Source organism: Chiloscyllium plagiosum, chromosome 30 (genome assembly GCF_004010195.1).
Source record: "Chiloscyllium plagiosum isolate BGI_BamShark_2017 chromosome 30, ASM401019v2, whole genome shotgun sequence".
Lineage (NCBI taxonomy): Eukaryota > Metazoa > Chordata > Chondrichthyes > Orectolobiformes > Hemiscylliidae > Chiloscyllium > Chiloscyllium plagiosum.
This window is the reverse complement of record NC_057739.1, coordinates 45,606,229-45,627,150: the sequence shown is the minus strand read 5'-3', so window position 1 is coordinate 45,627,150 and position 20,922 is coordinate 45,606,229. Positions and strand designations below refer to the sequence as shown.

Sequence of the window (20,922 nt, the reverse complement as noted above, 5' to 3'; positions counted from 1 at the left end):
TGGCATGGTGACTCAGAGGTTAGCATTGCTGCCTTATAATAGGTTCACTTGCAACTTTGGGTGACTGTGGAGTTTGTACATTGTCCCTGTGTCTGTGTAGGTTTCCAGCCACTCATCAAACACGCATAGATTAGGTGGATTTAGGGTGTAGGTTTGCTTGCTGAGCTGTAGGTTTGATATCCATAGGTTGGATATCAAACCTACAGCTCAGTGAGCGAACCTAGACCCTAAACCTCAACCTGAGCTACAAACCTTGCAAAAATTAGGTGGATTAGCCATGTTAAATTAGCTATCGTGTGCAAAGGGTTTAGAGGGATGAGTCAAATGCTGGCAAATGGGACTAGATCAGTTTCTGGTATCTGGTCAGCATGGACCAGACGGACCAAAGAGTCTTTCCGTGCAAAATAACTCCATAACAATGACTGGATTTGGCCATTCTGACTCAGAAACATATCACTGGTCCTTCAGTGTTGCTGAAGGAGGGTTTGGAGCTCCTTTTGTAACAACACTGGGTTTACCTACACTTTCGGGATACAGCCATTTCAACTAGGGGATTACCTCCACCACCCTGCTACAGGCAATAAGTAGTGGCTTTGTTAGTGATGCCCAATCCAGTCAATAAATGTAAGAAAATTATAGTCATTGGTTGCCGTACTTCAGCCTTGGCCCTGTGGCTGAGAGAGAAGCAGGTATCGAGCCAACAGTATTGAGATGCTCTGAGTAGTTCTCTAACAACTGCACCCATTTTTAAGACTGTAGCTGGACAGTACCACACAGTACAGGCCTATTGGCTCTCAATGTTGTGCCGACCTTTTATCCTATTTTAAGATCAAACTAACCTACATACCCTTCATTTTACTATTATCCATGTGCCTATTCAGGAGTCGCTGTCAGTGCATTCCACACCCCCACCAATCTTTTTGTGTAAAGAACCTACCTCTGATATCTCCCCTAAACCTTCCTCCAATCACCTTAAAATTATGCCCCTTCGTGATAGCCATTTCCACCCTGGGGAAAAGTCTTGAGTATTCCCTTTTATCATCTTGTACACCTCTAACAAGTTGTCTGTCACTCTTCTTCACTCCAATGAGAAAAGCACCGAGTGGGGATATTCTCTGAGTTTATTATTGTGATTTTATATCTATCATTGACAAGAGACCATTAACTGGGATGCTACCTGACCTCTGGAGTATTTGCAGTTTTGATTCACAATTTCCAGCAGCTGCAGTGAAGAATGCTGCTCTTGTGTTGGTTGTGATCATGCAAATAGTAAATGTGTATTTCTCCAGTGACTTTCACAATCCTGGGAAATCCAAAAAGGTTTCATCATTGTTCAAGCATTTTTTCAGTGTAATTACTGTTGTAATGCAGAAACATTGTAGTCAATTTGATTCAGTTGTTATATTACTGATCATATCTTTTGAGGAATAAATTATGGCCCACCACACTGAGAATTACCTGAACTACTTTGATTAGCACCAATGGGAGCAAATAGTTCCCAAATCTAATGTTCCATCTGTGGCACAGTGCTCCCTCAATAATGATTCTCTGAAAGTCTGATGTTTCCTCAGTGCTGAGCCTTTGACAATGTGACGTTTCCTAAGTATTGTCCCTTAGACAGTGCAGTGCTCCCTCAGTACTGACCCTCAAACAATACGGCACTCCCTTAGAACTGACCCTCAGATGGTGCAGAGCTCCGTCGGTTCTGTCACTGGAAGTATCAGGCAGGATCACAGCTCTCTGCAGTGAGATAGGATCCCAGTTCTTTCTGAATGGAGGTTTTCCTTGAAGCTCTGAAAGAAACACATTCACAACAAAGATGTGGAATTGAGGGAAAAATAACATGATTCAGGAGTTCTGAACTTTTGGAGGGAGTGTGATTATCGCGAAGCTTGAGTTGCGGGAGCCTGCAGCAGTAGAATTGCTGCTTGCTTATGTTATTGAGATTGAGAGCACTTTGACAGCTGTCTGTGACTGAAGATTGGCGATGAAGCAGAAAAACTGTCATCTGCACTGACCATGCTAGGACTCATTCTTCTGTTTATTAAAAACATGATTTTAAATTAAACGGAGTCCTTCGTGTTCCTGCTGTCTTCATTCTGAGCACCTGTCTCTGCTGCCTGCAATTTTGAAAGTGTAGAATCCAGCACAGTGACAATATCCTGAAGGGAGAATGAGAATATCCATAAATGACTAATTTGTTATTTCCCTATCTCCCCTGCAGGGTTCACGACTCAAATGTTCTCTTATTGTAAGTGCTAGCTATCCTGGAAACTGCCCCTCTCAATTCAGGCTAATCTGGGATAATATAGGGATAACAGGAAGCCATTCTGTCCATAAGTCTGTCATTCTAGTAAATCATTGATATGAACCTCATTTAATTATATAAGTAATACTAGAATTACTCCACAAAGGCAGTATTGCTGGACAGAAAATGAATTAATATTCAGGTCAATAACCTTTTGTCATAACTCATATTTACTTAATGTCTTTCTCTCCATGTATTATACCTGATCTATTGATATTTTCAAATATTTTGGGTTTTTTTATTTCGGATTTCCAGCAACCCCTTTTTTTTTGTCTTTGTGCTTAAATCCATTCATCTGCTTCTGCCCTGTATCCTTAATCCCTTTGCTCAGTAAACAATTTACAGTTCTGAATATTTCAGTTGCGCCTCAGTCCCCATTCTCCAGCGATTTGGAAGAAATTCCAGATTTCCTTTTATTCCTTTCACCACTACCCTTCTCCCATTCTGCACAAGATGAAATAAACCCCCCCTACCCGCCCTATCAAATCCTTTCATTTTCTTAAACTTCTCCATTAGAATCACCCCTTAAATTTCTTACTTGAAGGTATGCCAGTGTGTGCGAGTGTCCTGAATGTAAGCAAATTGCTAGAAAAGCTCAGCAGGTCTAGCAGGATCTGTGGAGAGAAATCAGAGTTAACGTTTCAGGTCTGGTGACCCTCATAAGGTTTCAGGTCACTGAACCCAAAACATTAGCTCTGATTTCTCTTCACAGATTATGCTAGACCTGCTGAGCTTTTCCAGCAATTTGTTTTTATTTCTGATTTACAGCATTCACAGTTTTTTAAAGTTTTTACTTTGCCCTGAATTTAACACTTTTCACTTTACTATCACCCTGCGCACCAGCTCATGAAAAGATCTATTCAATTATTCGATTTGCCTCAGCCATCCTCTTACCCAAAGTCTGGCAATTTCTCCTTTTCGAGTATTACTCCCAAGTTCCTTTTGAAATTTTCCATTAAATCTGCTTCTACTCCCCTTTTAGGCAGCATGTTCCAGTTTAACCTTGAGCTTTAGTTCTGTTTCTGTGTCTGGTCTGGACTATGCAATTCAAGGAGCTGCGCGAGATTTTACACTCACCTCGTTTGAAGCGAATTTGACTTTGATCGCATTCAGTGTTACATCTAGTTTCTGAGAGATCAGTTCAGGCACCACGTCCTCTGAAACAACACCAACAGGGATTAGCTTTATTGATTAAAAAACCTGCTTCTGTAGCTTCCATGCCACACACCTCCTAAACCCATCTCCCCCTCCCTTCCCTACCTAATTTTCCCCTTTCACCACATTGCCCTCCACAACCAGCAAATGTGAACTTACTGTACTGCACCATTTCCTGAAACACCATGCATATATCATGCACCACCTCTGGGTCAGTGAAATGGATGTGGTAACTCTGAACGATCAGAGCCAATCCATCCAGATGGTCTTCTGGCACCAGGATCCGGAATGCCACGAGCTCTGAGAGGGAGAGGATATCGGCTGGTTAGTTTAGAGGAGACAGGAACAGTCTGATTCTTTACCCAAACCTCCCATTGTAAATCAAGGCTCAGCACAATGTCTTGTTCCTTCTCTCACTCTGCCCTCATTGTGCCCTCACTTTTTCTTCCTCTTGATCTTCAGGATGTCAAAACTCTTTTGTTGTGTTCTGATTTATGATTGTTTTCTCTCCTACACTTTCCAAACTTGTGATTCCTGGAGTGAGGGCCTTGACATTTTATTGGTGTTTTCAACAGATTAACTACAATGTAACTGTTTGGTTGAAGAGCTGTCCTTTATCTCCTTTGTTTGTCAGAAGTGGGAATGTTCTTGATGACGACAGTGTTCAGTTCTATTTTTCAGATGCTGAAGCAGTCCTTGCCCATGACCTGGATAACGGTCAGTGTAGCTTGATAAGTAATGAGTAACATTTGCACAAAGATGTGGCAGGGGATGATCACCTCCAACAAGAGAAAATCTAATAATTTCTCTTTGATTTTCAATAATATTACCACCACTGAATCACCCACTATTGGTCACAATTAAGAGCTGCTCTTTAACACTTACCTGACAATCGAATTAAGCTAGACAGAGCGAAGCAGATATTTTTCACAATGATTTCTTTTCGCAGGTGGAGGTCAAGAGCTTCAATTAACAGCAGGGTGATATCCTCCAATTGCTCATCATTTAAGGGCTCTAAGAAGAGAACATGAGCATATAAGTGTTCAAATAATTAACTATCAAGTTATGCAGACTGGTTAGAAGTGAAGATGGAATGTGTAGATTTGACACTTGGCATATATGTGCACATGGTATGTGACTTGTGGTGACTATGTGCAAGCAGAATGGGACACGCAGTGGATATGTCATAGAATCATGTAGCACTGAAACAGACCAACCTGTCTATACCAACCAGTTTTCCCAAACTAAACTTACCTGTGTTTGGCTTGTATCACTCTAAACTTTCTTATTTATATACCTGTCCAAATGATGTAACTGGACCCGTACTTATCACTTCCTCTTGCAGCTCGTATGTGCATGTGGACTGGGTATATGCACACATAAACGGGGTACATTCACATGTGGACTGGGACACAGTGGAGACATGAACATGACTGGAATATGCAAGGGGTATCTGCATTCATCTACTGAAACACACAATGCATATGAGCACCCAGACAAAGTTTTGCGCATACGTGGACTAAGACATGCAGAAACTCTGCACACATGGATTGAGACAGAGTTTGGCTACATGCTGTGCAAAGGCGTGTCATGTGTTGTGGATGTCAATATGGCTTTCTATTCTGTAGTATGTGCTAGTTTATGTTTGTTATGTATATGTACATGCCTCATTGTGACTAGTTCCCCAGACTCACCCTGTAAGGACAGGACCCACAGTGCTGCACTGGCTGACTCCACCACGTCACCATTCTGGATGTGTTTCTCCAGGACCTGCAGAATAGTCTGCAGCATATTTTCAGTCCTTGCGATTTGTGCATTTTCATCTACAGAGGGGCACCAAGAATTCAAAGTTAGACACTAGACTTCTCCCAGACACGCTCTGTCTGTTCAAGATCTGTGCTTGGGCTGCAGCTGTGCCCCAATTCTCTCCTGATAGAGTGTCAGCAATGGCTCAGTGGGAATTACTCTCATTTCTGATTCATAAGTTCAACTCCTCCAGAGATACAAGCTCGTTATATTTAGCTGACGAGTTAGAAGCTGACTTTTGTTAATTTTCAATATAAGATCAATAAACTTCTGTTACCCAAAGTTATTAAGGGACAGTGTCAGGAATATGGAGTTAGGTTGCATGATAACCTTGATCTCATTTAATGCTGAGATAGGGTCAAAAGTGCTGAATGGCCTTCACTAAGTTGTACATTCTTATAAGGAAGCACTAGAATGCAAGAGGTCCCATCTTTCTTCAGATGAACATAAAATACCTGAAATATATTTTGAAGCTGAACAGGATGCTCTCCCTAGTGTGTTGTAATTAATTCATTCTGAAGAAAGTTGCTGATGTAGGAAACAAGAATCCAAACATTTGCCTAATGTTAGATTTATTTATAGAATGCATCATTACTAATATCTAACCCAGTGTTCCAGATATCTCTCTTTTGAAACACTGAAATTAAGTAAAGAACTAGCCCTTAAAGCAATACTGGAACAAAAATCAAATCATGAAAGAATCTTGTAAATGTAAATTAAATTTTTGTTTTTGAGTTTGGGGCACAGGGATAGGATGATATATTTTAGCTTCTGCAATACATAAAGTTTCTCTTTGTGGTCTTTATCAACAACACTTGATTTACTCAAAGAGTGGTAAGGGCGTGGAATACTCTGCCTGCCAATGTAGTTAACTCAGCCACATTAGGGAGATTTAAATAATCCTTGGTTAAACACATGGATGATGAAGAAAGTTAGCCACCAGGATACACAAACACCAGCTAGACCCAAAAAGACACGACCCTCTCCCTCGTAGCCCTACACACGGATGAAAAAAACCACCATTTCGACTGGGACAACACATCTATCCTGGGACAGGCTAAGCAAAGACATGCCAGAGAATTCCTAGAGGCCTGGCACTCCAACCACAACGTCATAAACAAACACACAGATCTAGATGCCATCTATCAACCCCTTAGAAAACGAACAGGAAATGACATCATCACAAACCCCAGGAACCCCATCCAGGAGAAAGATATAAATAGAAAGCAGGAGACAACAGCTTCGCTTCACTTGGAGGTCACCACTGATGATGTTACCTAGCCAGGTAATGAAACGTCTGGATATCAAACCTACAGCTCAGCGAGCAAACCTACACCCTGAACAATACTAACAGGATTGGCCTGAGTCTCTAGGTAATTAATCCAGCGATATTACCATGACAACAACATCTCCCACCTGATAACCACCTGACTATTCAGAGCCCTAAGAATCTTAGTGACCCACAAACCAGTAATGGGAGTTGAGATACAGATTAGTTATGATCTAATTAAATGGCAGAATGGGTTTAAGGTGTTGAATGGCCTCTTCCGGTTCCTGGAGGGAGCTTTGGAAATATGGTCACTTGTTCCTTCCAAACCTACATATGTCACAGAATTTTCACCACAGGAACAGGCTGCTTAGTCCACCAGGTCAACATTGTCTTCCACCCGCCTTTGTTTCAGTTTCAGCATAGTTTTGCACTCCTTTCTCACTTGGGTTTACCAAGCTTTGCCGTCCTATCATAAGCACTGGTTAGTAATTGGGTGGATAGCCTGATACTTACTGGTGACCACGAGACTCCACAGAGCACCACAGCAGGGAATGCAGACGTGACTGTTGTCCATGTAAATTCTCAGGACGGTCATGATTTCCTGAATCCCCTTGGCTTTCCCAATCAGTATCCTAGCTGCTTCTTTAGGAAGGAAATTAAAATAATCTTAAAGATTTCTGAGAATAAACACCTTCATACATTGAAATGAACCCAAGGCCATTAAGTTCATGACTCCAGCACACTGTCAAAGCAATCTCGGAACTCCTTCCCCAGCTGCACTGTGGATATAGATATAACAGATAGACAGCAATGATTCAAGAAGGTGGCTCTCTACCATCTCCTCAGAAACAATTAAGGGTGGACAATAAATGCTGCCCTTTCCAGTGGCACAAGCATTCCAAGAATTAATGAAGAAAATTTACAGCACAGGGTTAGATACAGAATAAAGATCCTTTTATAGTGTCCCCATCAAACAGTGCCAGGACAGATACAACATGAGGTTAGGGACACAATCAAGCCTTTCTACTGTCCATATGCTCGTCTTTATAGGGACAGGGTGTATTACAAATGTTTTGGAATCAACAGATTCTTTATTCAATTTGGAATCAGAGATGACATTACACACTTCTGGAGCAGGTGGGACTTGAACCTGAGCTTCCTGGCTCAGAAATAGAGTCATAACTGCTGTATTAGTTACAGATGAGCTGTGGCAAGTGATGTGAAAGGATGGAGATTCGACCAGCAACAAGGTCTGTGAATTGGTGACCAGTTATGACAAAGACCTGGCTGCTAACATCTATGTGAATTGCTCCTGGATAGCTGAACAATTTGGAAGTGTGGAGCCATTGGACCTTGGAAGAGGAGGAGTTGTTCTTCTCATGCCTGAGGATAACCACTTTATTTCCTCTCATCAGTGGCTGTAAGCTGAATTCATAAAGTAGGAGATCTCTAAAGATGGGAACCAATCACCTTGTGCATTCTGAAAACAACTAAGTACCTGGAGAAGAAAGATTGAGGAGTTGCAAAAAGATCATTGCAGCAAACCCTGTGAACAAGGACCATGAGACTACCTTCCCAGTCTTTCCCTCCACCAGTAAGACCAATGTTTTTTTTACAGGTGAACCTCAATTATCCAAACGAGATGTGCCGGCACTATTTCGTTCAGATAATCGATTATCCAGTTAATCGATTAAATGCCTTTCCTCTGGGGCTCAGCGTTTTCAACGTCTGCTCCCCGTTCAGGAGAATGCAGCAGCACACAGTGCGAGGCTCCACCCATCCAACACCACCCCTCCCCAACACCGCCCCCCTGCCCCCACAACAAAAGGAGTGCTGCTGCTGCTGCTGCAGCTGCCTTTATGGAGTAAGTCTCCAAATAGCGCGCGCACACACAACCAAACACAACTTTTTACTGCAACTTTTCCGCAGGTCCCACATTTGCCCTGTACAGGACAATGTTGGAGAGATTATCTGGGGAAGGGGGGTGGGGTTAGGGTACAGCTCTCTGTAGAACTCCAGGGAAATTGTGGGGAGAGAGAGAGAGGGTGGGCGGTCAATCATTTGGAACCAGAGCCTGTTTAATCACTGTAAACAAAACATGCCATCACTGTTGGAAACATGTCTTTGATGTAGTGTTTCTATCGGGACCTCGAGATATCCTTCGGATAATTTGATTTTCGGTAATTGGTATTCGGATAATCGAGGTTCCTCTGTATGTAGAGCTTTAGCTAGTAGAGTTATATTGTTTATCTGCAGTTAGAATTTATTTACAATAAATATTTATTCTTGTTAAGTACAGAAACCTGGTTCATGCTTTCTGTCAACCTGGGTCTAAAAGATGGATAAGTTGAAGAATCTTTGAAATCAAAGCTCAAGGGGATGAATGGCCGGCTGCTGCTCCTAATTCTTATGTCCTTTCAAGATAACAGTTGATGTGATTTTGGTCTCAACACCATCTGCTGATACCCTGTGTCTCCCTTGTTCATCAAGAATCTACCTACCTTTTCTTTAAAAATATTCAATGACTGACCCCCCCCTACCTTCTCTGGGGTAAGAGAGATCCACAGACTCACATTGCTCTAACAAATCTTTTATTCCCATGCCCTCTAGTTCCAGTTTCTTCCACAGGGGGAGACATCCTCTCAGTGTCTGCTCTGTCAAGTCCCCTCCTGATGTAAAATCAAGTGTCATTCTTCAATTCTTCAAAAAATAAAGATCCAGCCTGTTCCATACACACACAAAGAATCACAGTGTCTTTAAGAGCTCCTTAAAAGATGTCACAAAACTTGGAAGAATTGGAAACTGTGAGGAGGATATGTAGAACTTTGAAAGGACACTGATAAATTGGTGGAGTGGGCAGGCAGGAGGCAGATTTGATTCAATGCAGAGAAGTGAGTGGTTACACACTTTGGTCATAACATTGAAAAACAATATTAAATATGGGGTACAGTTCTAAAGGAGATGCAGGAGCAGAGGCACCTGGATGTGTGTGTGCACGGATTATTGAAGGTGGCAGAATAGGTGGAAAGAACAGTTAATAAAGCATACAGTGTCCTTGGCTTTATTAACAGGGGCATAAAGCACAAATACAGTTGTTAGACCTCAGCTGAAGTATAGGTGTCATATTACATGAGTGATGTAAATGAACTGGAGAAAGTGCAAAAAGTGATCAACAAGAGTAGTTCCAGGAATGTGAAACTTAAGAGGACAAATTTAAGAAATTTGGATTGTTCTCCTTGGAGAGAAGAAAGTTGATGGAGGTTTTCAAAATCATAAGTGGGCCGGATAGAGTAGGTCTGAAAATGTGTTGCTGGAAAAGCGCAGCAGGTCTGGCAGCATCCAAGGAGCAGGAGAATCGACGTTTCGGGCATAAGCCCTTCATTCCTGAAGAAGGGCTTATGCCCGAAACGTTGATTCTCCTGTTCCTTGGATGCTGCCGGACCTGCTGCGCTTTTCCAGCAACACATTTTTAGCTCTGATCTCCAGCACCTGCAGTCCTCACTTTCTCCTCCGGATAGAGTAGGTAGAGAGAAGCTGTTCCCACTTGTAAATGGAACAAGAACAAGAAGGCACACATTCAAAGTGATTTTCAGAAGAAACACAGGCATGTGAGAAAAAAAAACTTACACACAGTGAGGTTCAATTGAGATATTCAAGAGGGGCATTGTTTCATTACTTAGACAGAAATAATGTGTAGGGATATGGGGAAAAGGCAGGAGATTCGCATGAGGTAATGAAGCTCATTTGAATAGCCATTATAGGCACGATGAGTTGGATGGCCTCCTTCTGCACAGTAACCATTCTGTGATTCTGTGAAAAGAATGTACAGTACAACATGTCAGGTGAATTCTTGAAATCAGAATTAAGTGAAATATGTTGAGAGCAAGGTGAAGAGGAGATTAGAACTGGCAAAAAGATCCCATAAGAAAGAATAGCAGTTTTCATAAATGTTATGTCCTCTGTACTCAGCACATTTTCTAATAATATTTCCTCCATGGCCCTTTTCTTGGCAGAGCTTTCCATTGCCTTCCGTCCTCAAGGTTAGAGCAAAGCAGTAGCTCTCAATTCTACATCAGAGTGGGAGTCAAACCCATGCAATTGGTGTCGCTCTTTATCACATTTTAACCAAGTGAGCAAACCAGCACAGCCCCAACAACAACTAACACGAAAAAAGAACCCAAAAGGTTAGGAGGCAGAAGCTAATGGTTTGGAGCAAAGAAGATTGAGAAGAGATTTAATCAAGATATACAAGATTATGGCAGACTTAGGTTAAGTAGACAAAGGAAAGCTGTTCCTGTTACCTGATGGCACAAGGACACAGGGATGCAGATTTAGCTGGCAAGAAAAGCATGGGTGATGTGAGAAAGAATTTATCTTCCACAGAGAATGGTAATGTCTTGGAACTTATTGGTAGGGTATTTATAGATAAGATAAATCCCATGACTAGTGAATATGGAACCGTGGGAATATTGTTTAAAAATAAGATTGAGAATGAGGAGGAATTTCTTCACTCAGAGTGATGAATCTGTGGAATTCTCTGCCGCAGAGGGTTGTGGATGATCAGTCAATAAGTAGGTTCAAGACATAAATCAAAATAGATTGCTGACAGATTGATGGCATCACGGAACATGGAAATAACATAGGGCAGCATGGTGGCTCAGTGGTTAGCACTACTGCCTCACAGTACTAAGGTCCCAGGTTCGATTCCAGCCTTGGGCAACTATCTATGTGGAGTTTGCACATTCTCCCCGTGTCTGCGTGGGTTTCCTCCAGGTGCTCCGGTTTCCTCCCACAGTCCAAAAATGTGCAGGTTAGATGAATTGGCCATGCTAAATTGCCCATAGTGTTAGGTGCATTAGTCAGAGGGAAGTGGGTCTGGGTGGGTTACTCTGCAGAGGGTTGTTGTGGACTGGTTGGGCCGAAGGGCCTGTTTCCACACTGTAGGGAATATAATCTAACATGGGTAAGTGGGGTTGAGTTAATTGACCAGCCATGATCTAACAGAATAGCAGAGCAGTCGCCATTGACTGAATGGCCAACTTGTATTTCTAGGTTCCAACCCTGTTGCCTTTGAGAGTGGTGGAAGTGGAGGTGATGAATCATTTCAAAAAGGAAAGGATGGGCATTTGAAGGAAATAACTTGTACTGTAATAGGGTAGAATGGTGGAAATATGTCAGGTGAATTGGCCTGAATTGATCTGATGGACTAAATGGTCTCCTATGCTGTTATGATTCAGTGATTCTGTTCCTTACACTACACAAGAACCTGATCTGTGTCGGTGTGCAAACCTACCACTTCCTGACAGCAGCATGAGAAAGTTGCAGAGGACTTGCTGGAGCTCCACACATTTGTGCCGTGACGCCATTATTGAAAGGATAATACTGATCACATTTTCACTGAATAAAATACCTTCTTCCACGCTGTCCTCTGTGGCTGTAGGGAATCAAGAAATAATCAGGACAACTCAGTACTTCTTCAATATTCACATGCACTCACTAATTATATAACGCCAGACATGTGCACTGTTTTGTCAGGAATAAATACTGGATAAGAAACAGAAATATTACAGTGTAGAAGAAGACCACTTAGCCCATCATATTCATACTGACTTCCCAAATTAGCAATTCACTTAGTGCTACTCTTCTGCCTTCTCCCCATAATCCTGCACATTTCTTCCTTTTCAGATAACTGGGTGGCACGGTGGCTCAGTGGTTAGCACTGTTGCCTCACAGCACCTGGGACCCAGGTTTGATTCTAGCCTCGGGCAACTGTCTGTGTGGAGTTTGCACATTCTCCCAGTGTCTGTGCAGGTTTGCTCCGGTTTCCTCCTAAAGTTCAAAAATGTGCAGGTCAGGTGAATTGGCCATGCTAAATTGCCCATAGTATTAGGTGCATTAGTCAGGGATAAATATAGGGAATGGGTCTGGATGGGTTATTCTTCAGAGGGTCGGTGTGGACTTATTGGGCCGAAGGGCCTATTTCCACACTGTAGGGAATCTAATCGTAACTGTTTAATTCCCTCTCGAATGTTTCAACTGAGGGCTGCATTCATCACATGCTTAGGAAAAAGTTTTGCCTTATCTCACTTTGCTTTTTTTCCTAATTCTTTTAATTTGTGTTCTTATTCTTGATCTTTTCTCAAGTAGGAAAAGTTTCTTCTAAGCTCTATCAGATCCATCACGATTTTGATGACTTCAACCAACCAGATCTCCTCTCAGCCTTCTCAATAAAAACACTTCTAATTCCAATCTATATTCATAACTAAAGTTCCACAGCCCTAGAACCTTTCTGCACTCTGTTCAATGCCATTGTACCTTTCCCAAAGGGTGGTTCCCAGAAATGAACACAATACTCTAACTAAGTCTAAACTAGTGTTCCACATAAATGCAACATATCCTCCTTGTTCTTGGGTCCTGCCCCTATTAATAAAGCCCAAGATGTTACCTGCTTTATTAGCTCTTCACCTAAACTATCCCCTATCTTCAATGGCTGATGCATATAAATATCCAAATCCCCCCGTTCTCTAGAGTTTAGAGTTGTGCCCATTATTTTATGTATCCATGTTTTTCTGACCAAAATGAATAATCTCACATTTCTCCACATTGAACTTTATCTGCCACTTGTCTGCCCATTCCACCAAACTGGCTATTGTCATTTTTGTCACAGCTTATAAGGCTTCCAGATTTCGAATCATCAGCAAATTTTGAAATTATGCCTTGAACACCAAAGTCTAGATCATTAACAACTATCAGGAAAAGCAAGGGTCCCAGCACTGATACTGAGGAACTCCACTACAAACCAAATAAAATCTATTACCCATCACTCACTGTTTCATTCCACTCAGCCAAGTCTGTATTCAGTCCCTTTTGTTAAATATCACGAGGATAAACTCTTCTGCTTTTTTTCAATAGTGCTGTGTGGTTTTTACATTCACAAGTGAAAGAACATGTGGCTTGGGATTCTCATCATATCAAAAAAAAAAGCATTTCTGACAGTGCAACACTCCTTCAGTACTGCCCTTCCAACACACTCTCAGTACTGACTCATCAATAGTGCAGCATTCTCACTGACTTGGTCTGGTGAAACAGATTGGATAACATTCAAAACATGGAAAATAAGAGCAGGGAGGCTATTCAGCCCATTGAGGCCAATCCACCATTCAACGAGATTGTGGCTGATTCTCTAGCCTCACTAGCTCCCTTTATACAATAGCACTCCTACTTCACCAAAATCTACATATTTCTTTCTTTAATGTATTCAGTGATGTTTGCTTCCACAGGCTACTGTGTTCCCCTTACCTCAGTCTGAAATGGCCTATCATGTGCCCTGAGACCATGATCACTTCTTCCTTAACTTAAACAAAGTTAATTTTGATGGGATGAGACATGCATTGATTAGATTAGATTACCTACAGTATGGAAACAGACCCTTCGGCCCAACAGGTCCACACCGACCCTCCGAACAGTAACCCACCCAGACCCATTCCCCTACCCTTTTCTACCCCTGACTAATGCACCTAACACTATGGGCAATTTAGCATGGCCAATTCACATGACATGCACATCTTTGGACTGTGGGAAGAAACCAGAACACCCGGAGGAAACCCATGCAGACACAGGGAGAATGTGCAAACTCCACACAGACAGTCACCCAAGACTGGAACTGAACCCGGGTCCCTGGCACTGTGAGGTGCTAACCACTTACCCCCCCCCACCCCAAATACTTAGGATCTGTCTTCACTAAGGTGGAAACAAATAATGTTCTGGAAATGCTAGGGGACAGAAGGTCAAGCATGAAGGAGGAACTGAAGGAAATCCATATTAGTTAGGAACTGGTATTAGGGAAATTGATGGGATTAAAACCTGATATGTCCCCAGGGCCTGATGCTCTGCATCCCACAGTACTTAAGGAAGTGGTCCTAGAAATACTGGATGCATTGATGGTCATTTTCCAGCATTCTATAGAATCTAGAAGAGTTCCAGCGGACTTCAGGATAGATAATGTAACTCACTTTTTAAAAATAGAGGGAGAGAGAAAATGGGGAATTAGAGGCCGCTTAGCCTGACATAGGTGGTGGGGAGAATGCTGGAGTCAATTATTAAGGATGTAATAACTGAGCATTTGAAAAGCAGTGACAGGACTGGGTCTACTCAGCATAGATTTACTAAAGTGAAATCATGCTTGGTAAATCTGCTGGAATTTTCTGAGGATGTGACCAGCAGATTGGACAAGGTTGAATCAGTGAATGTTATGTATCTGGACTTTCCAAAGGCTTTTGGTAAGGTCCCACACAAAAGACTAGTAAGCAATATTAAAGCTCATGGTATCAGAGGTGATGTATTGACTTGGACAGAGAACTGGTTGGTAGACAGGAAGCAGAACGTTGGAATAAATGGATCCTTTTCAGAGTGGCAGGCAGTGATGAGTGCTGTATTGCAGGGTTCAGCGCTGGGACCCCAGCTGTTCACAATATACATTAACGATTTGAACGAAGGAATTAAAAGTAATATCGCCAAATTTGCAAATGACACTAAGCTGGGTTGGAGTGTGCTGTGAGGAGGATGATAAGAGGCTACAGGGTGACTTGGACAGACTGGCTGAGAGGGCAAATACTTGGCAAATTCAATATAATGTGGATAAATGTGAGGTTATCCACTTTGGTGGCAAAAACAGGAAGGCAGATTATTATCTGAACAGTGGCAGTTTAGGAAAAGGTGAGGTGCAAGAAGACCTGGGTGCCATGGTGGAACAGTCGCTGAAGGTTGGCATGCAGGTACAGCAGGCAGTGAGGAAGGATAATGACATGCTGGCCTTCATAGCGAGGGGATTTGAGTATCGGAGTAAGGATGTCTTGCTGCAGTTACATAGGGCCTTGGTGAGGCCATACCTTGAGTATTGTGTGCAGTTTTGATCTCCTGGTCTGAAGAAGGACATTCTTGTTATTGAGTGAGTCCAGCGAAGGTTCACCAGACTGATTCCTGGGATAGCAGGATTGAATATCAAGAAAAACTGATCAACTGGGCTTGTACTCCCTGGGATTTAGAAAATGAGGGTGGATCTCATAGAAAGATAGAAAATCCTGGTGGCACTGGATAGGCTAGATGCGGGAAGAATGTTCCTGATGTTGGGAAAATCCAGAACTAGGGTCACAGTTTAAGATTAAGGGGTAAAACATTCAGAACTGAGATGAGGAAGAATTTCTCCACTCAGAGTTGTGAACTGTGGAATTCTCCTCCCCCAGGAAGCTATTGGGGCCACTTCATTAGATAGATTCAAGAGGGAGCCGGACCTTGTGGCTAAAGGGATCAAGGGTTTGGAGAGAAAGGGGGAGTGGAATACTGAGATTGCATGATCAGCCATGATCATATTGAATGGTGGGGCAGGCTCAAAAGGCCGAATGACCTACTCCTGCAACTATTTTTTATGTTTCTATGTTTCCAGCCATAAGACACTAAACTTAGAAAAAAAACTTGAAATGTTGATCAAAAGCACACAATCAGGCCTAAGTTAGATTCATAGACTCATAGAGATGTACAGCACGGAAACAGACTCTTCAGTCCAACCCGTCCACGCCAACCAGATATCCTAACCTAATCTAGTCCCATTTGCTAGCACCTCCTATTCATATACCCACCCAGATGCCTTTTCAATGTTGTAACTGTACCAGCCTCCACCATTTCCTCTGGCACCTCATTTCACACACGCAACACCCTCTGCGTGAAAACATTGTCCCTTAGATCCCTTTTAAATCTTTCCCCCTCTCACCCTAAACCCATACCTTCTAGTTCTGGACTCCCCACCCCAGGGAAAAAACCTTGTCTATTTATCTTCTCCATGCCCCTCATGATTTTATAAGCCTTATAAGGTCATCCGTCAGCCTTCGACACTCTAAGGATAGTAGCCCCAGTCTGTTCTGTCTCTCCTTTTAGCACAAACCCTTCAAGCATGTCAAAATACTTGTAAATCTTTTCTGAACCCTTTCAAGTTGCTGAGTTTTACTGTCCTACCTTTAATTGCAAACATCAGGAGTATCCGAGACACCTGAGCCTGCACCTCCAAGCAGTCAGCATGGTAATTCAAAATAGAGATCAGGACTGGAATGATACGTTCACTGGCTGCGAGAACTGCAAAATAAACCAACAAAATTGATATTTCACTTCAGGGCATCTCCAGTGTGTATTTGTAATAGAGAGTAGTCCTCAATTGTTAAATAACTGGGAACATCATGAGAACACACAAAAGGTACAAACTCCAATGTGTACACTGACTGGTTTCTCTCAGACCCTGTCTTTCAGGAAAATAACTACGCACTAACTAGTATATGTTCCCATCCATAAGGCCTCACACACCGAATCTCTCTGAGATTCGGCTCCCACACACACTGACTCTCACTGGGGTACGGCTCCCACACACACTGCCTCTCACTGGGTTACGGTCTCCCACACACAGACTCTCACTGGGGTACATCTCCCACACACACTGACTCTCACTGGGGTACAGCTCCCAGACACACACTGACTCTCACTGGGGCACAGCACCCACACACACTGACTTTCACTGGGGTACGGCTCCCACACACACTGACTCTCACTGGGGTACAGCGCCCACACGCACTGACTCTCACTGGGGTACAGTCCCACACACATTGACTTTCATCATTGCGTGAGAATACTATGGCTTTAAGAGATGTATTTAGATTTTTCTTTTAATTTTGAGCCACAGGTGGTAAACTGTCTATTCCAAGCCAATAAAGTAAACAGCTTGTGAGGCCTTGGAGGTTTTGTTAAAAGTTGGAACAATAGAAGCTGCATGAATGGGTGGAGTCTGGCTCCCACACAACCAGAGCTGAAAATGTGTTGCTGGAAAAGTGCAGCAGGTCAGGCAGCATCCAAGGAGCAGGAGAATCGACGTTTCGGGCATGAGCCATTCTTCAGGAAAGGCTCCCACACAACCAGGGCTATAGCTTAGCCTTCAGCAGCTGTTGTGGGTTTTGAAATTGGCTATAGAAGCTGTTTCTCTCTCCCTACCAAAGTTTTCTCTTTTTGCTGCCAGCATCACATGTGAAACCATCTGTTTTACTGACTTTGCCTTTGCCAAGGCTGTGTTTATGGGATGTTATTATATTGGAACAGATGCTGTTTAGTGGTTAAATAATCTATTATTCTAAGTTTTCCAACAGAGTTAAAGTCTTATCAATTCTTCTTTCTTTTGCTTGTATTTTAACTGGGAGTAAGATTAAAGTGTGTTTTGATTAAAACCAATCAAAATTAACCAATCAAATTGCACCTAGAACACAGCACCTTACACATGCCTTTAAATAAGATTTTTAAAAAGGTTTAAGGCTTTCCCTTCATTTATTTGCAGGGGGTTTGGTCTGGTCTGGTCCATGCTGAAAATGTGTTGCTGGAACAGCGCAGCAGGTCAGGCAGCATCCAGGGAACAGGAGAATCGACGTTTCGGGCATGAGCCCTTCTTCAGGAAGGTCCATAACAATTTGCCACTGACTTTATGTTCATTCATGAGATGTAAATGTCCCTGGCTAGGCAGGCACTTATTGCCCTAATTATTCTTGAAAAATGGATGGTGAGCCATTGCCTTGAACTGCAGCAGTCCATGTAACTTAGCTACACCACTGTACACCTTGCTGTTGGGAATGAGTTCCAGGATTACAACCCAGTGACCGTAAAGAAATTAATATATAGATCCAAGTTAAGATGGTCTTATGGAATTTGGAAATATTCCCAAGTATCTGTTACACGCATTCTTCAAAGTGATAATGGTCAAGATCTTTAAAAACGCCGTGAGAAGGAGCCTGGAGGGTTGCTGTGGAACATTGTTAGATGATGGACAGGGTTTGGGATTGAGTTACTTAGCTCCTAACCTGCTGCTGTATTTATGTCACTATATTTATGTGGCTGAATTAGACATATTTCTGGTCAATGAATAAAATAGAATAGAATATCCTTTACTGATGATCAAAATTATTATGATAGGTGAGATTTAGTGATATAATCCGATTGTGTGTCAAGGAGAATTGGTTATATTCTCGCTTTTTGAAGATGGTCACTCCTTCACACACATATGATATGAGTTTTAATTGCCACCAATGACTCCACGCTGAATGATATCCAGGTCTTGTTACACACAAAGTGAATGCTCCACTATTTGAGGAGTTGGAAATGGTACTTAACTTTACAATTATCACTAAAACATCCCACTCTGAGTTATGATGGAAGTCATTGATGAAAATGTTGACAATTTGACAATTATTGAGTTTTTGATGCTATTTTGAGAAGTCTTGCAGCAAAGTCCTGGAGCTGTGCTGGAGGAAGATGGTGACAGATTGGTAATATTACTGTAATCCAGGGGTGCAGGTTAATGGTCTGGGGAGATAGCTTCAAATCCAACCAGGGCAGCTAACAATCAATTTATCTGAAATTGGAAGCTAATCCCTGCAATGAACTATCATGAAACTACCACTGATTGTTGTAAAGGCACATTTGGTTTATTAATGCTCTTTCAGGAGAGAATCTGCCATCTATTTCTATTCTACATGTGGCTATAGATATTAAACCAGCGGGCAAGAGGGGTGCACTGACCTCTACATCACTGAAGCCAGGTACCAATTCATGGACACCTCCTCTTACAGCCCCCTCGACCATGACCTCACCTCCCATCACCTCCCCAGACCATCCACAACCTCATCTCAGGGGATCTCCCATCCACAGCCTCAAACCTCATAGTTCCGCAACCCTGCATCACCCCATTCTACCTCATACGCAAAATTAACAAAATTGACTACCCCAGTCAAACTATTGCCTTTGTCTGCTCCTGCCCCACCGAACTTGTGTCCTCCTATCTCAACACTTTCCTGTCCTCCTTGGTCCAGGAACTCCCCACATACATTCAGGACACACTCATACCCTCCACCTCCTCCATGACTTTCATGTCCCCGGCCCCCCATCCCTCACTTTCACCATGGACATCCAGTTCCTCAACACGTCCATCTGCCATGGTGAAGGCCTCCAAGACCTCCATTTCTTCCTCTCCTGCCGACCCATCCATTACCCCTCCAGTGACACTCATTTGATTGGCGGAACTGGTCCTCGCCCTCAACAACATCTCTTTTGAATCCTCCTACTTCCTTCAGACCAATGGGTTGCCATGGGCACCCGCATGGGCCCCAGCAATTTCTGCTCCTTCATAGGATATGTGGAACAGTCCACCTTCTGCAGTTACACTGGCACCATCCTCCACCTCTTCCTCCGCTACACTGATGAATGTTTCAGCACCACCTCATGCTCCCATGAGGAGGTTGATCAGTTCATCAACTTCATTAACACCTTCCACACTAAACTTAAGTTCATCTGGATCATCTCGGACACCTCCCTCCCCTTCCTGGACCTCTCCATCTCCAGCACCCGACTCAACACTGACCTCTATTTCAAATCCACGACTCTCACAGCTACCTGGACTACATCTCCCCCCACACCCGCTCCTGTAAAAATGCGATTCCTTACACCCAAATCCTCTGCTGTATCTGCTTCCAGGAAGTGCAACTCTACCTCAGGATATCCCAGATGGTCTCCTACTTCCAGGACCAGAATTTTACCTCCTGCGTGATCAACAGTGCCCTCCAGTGCATCTCCTCTGCTTCCCGCACCTCCGCCCTTGAACCCCACATCTCCAAATGCAACAAGGACAGAAACCCTCTCACCTTCTGCCCCACTAATCTCCAGATACAGCACATCATCCTCCGCTATTTCCACCACCTACAATCAGACCCCACAACCAGAGACATAATTCCCTTCCCATCTCAAAACTCCCTTCCCATCCCTATCTGTATTCCACAGAGACTATTCCCTCCGTGACTTCCTCTTTAGGTCTACGTCCACCCTCCAACCCACCCTCCACACCCGGCACCTTGTCGTTCTGCCCACAAGAGGTGTAAAACCTGAGCCCATACCTCCCCCCTCACCTCCATCCAAGGCCCTAAAGGATATTTTCACATCCAACACAGATTTTCCTGCACATCCATTTGCCTCATCTATTGCGTCCATTGCTCTTGAAACAGAATGCCAACTCATGGGGTGTTACAGGAAACGTCTCTGGACACACACATTCAATAACCCCAATGCCCTGTGGCCAACCACTTCAAATTCCCCTCCCACTCAACCAAGGATATTCAAGTCCTGGGCCTCCTCCACTGATAACTGGAGGAAATATGCCTCATCTTCTGCCTTGTGACCCTTTGACCCCATGGCAACAACGTCGACTTCACTCATTTCTAAATCTTCCCTCCCCCCCCCCCCCCCCCCCCCCCCACCCCCCAAAAATTTTTCTGTTTAGTAAAACTGCTTATATTGTTTTAAAAAATTGGGT

The 20,922-nt window shown here is 43.0% G+C and overlaps 1 protein-coding gene across 1 annotated transcript; it reads right to left on the bottom strand.

The window, feature by feature from the left end:
• Window positions 1-1,876: 1,876 nt before the first annotated feature.
• LOC122564672 (serine/threonine kinase-like domain-containing protein STKLD1) lies at window positions 1,877-11,909 on the bottom strand. The gene is made up of 7 exons (XM_043719749.1): window positions 11,833-11,909; window positions 7,053-7,181; window positions 5,158-5,286; window positions 4,349-4,477; window positions 3,623-3,763; window positions 3,386-3,465; window positions 1,877-2,162 (listed from the first exon to the last, which is right to left on the bottom strand). Exons 1-7 carry the CDS (start codon window positions 11,903-11,905, stop codon window positions 2,064-2,066), a joined length of 780 nt encoding a protein of 259 aa, XP_043575684.1. The 5' UTR covers window positions 11,906-11,909; the 3' UTR covers window positions 1,877-2,063.
• Between the last annotated feature and the right edge of the window lie 9,013 nt (window positions 11,910-20,922).

What these genes read in the sequence shown, in the direction of transcription:
- LOC122564672 (XM_043719749.1), bottom strand. Translation starts at nt 11,905, where the DNA reads ATGGCGTCACGGCACAAATGTGTGGAGCTCCAGCAAGTCCTCTGCAAC. An exon ending in GTGGAGTCTCGTGGTCACCA is followed by an intron (nt 5,287 to 7,052) that starts GTAAGTATCAGG and finishes GCCCCTCTGTAG; the next exon opens with ATGAAAATGCACAAATCGCA. An exon ending in TCAAATTCGCTTCAAACGAG is followed by an intron (nt 2,163 to 3,385) that starts GTGAGTGTAAAA and finishes TTCTCCCTTCAG; the next exon opens with GATATTGTCACTGTGCTGGA.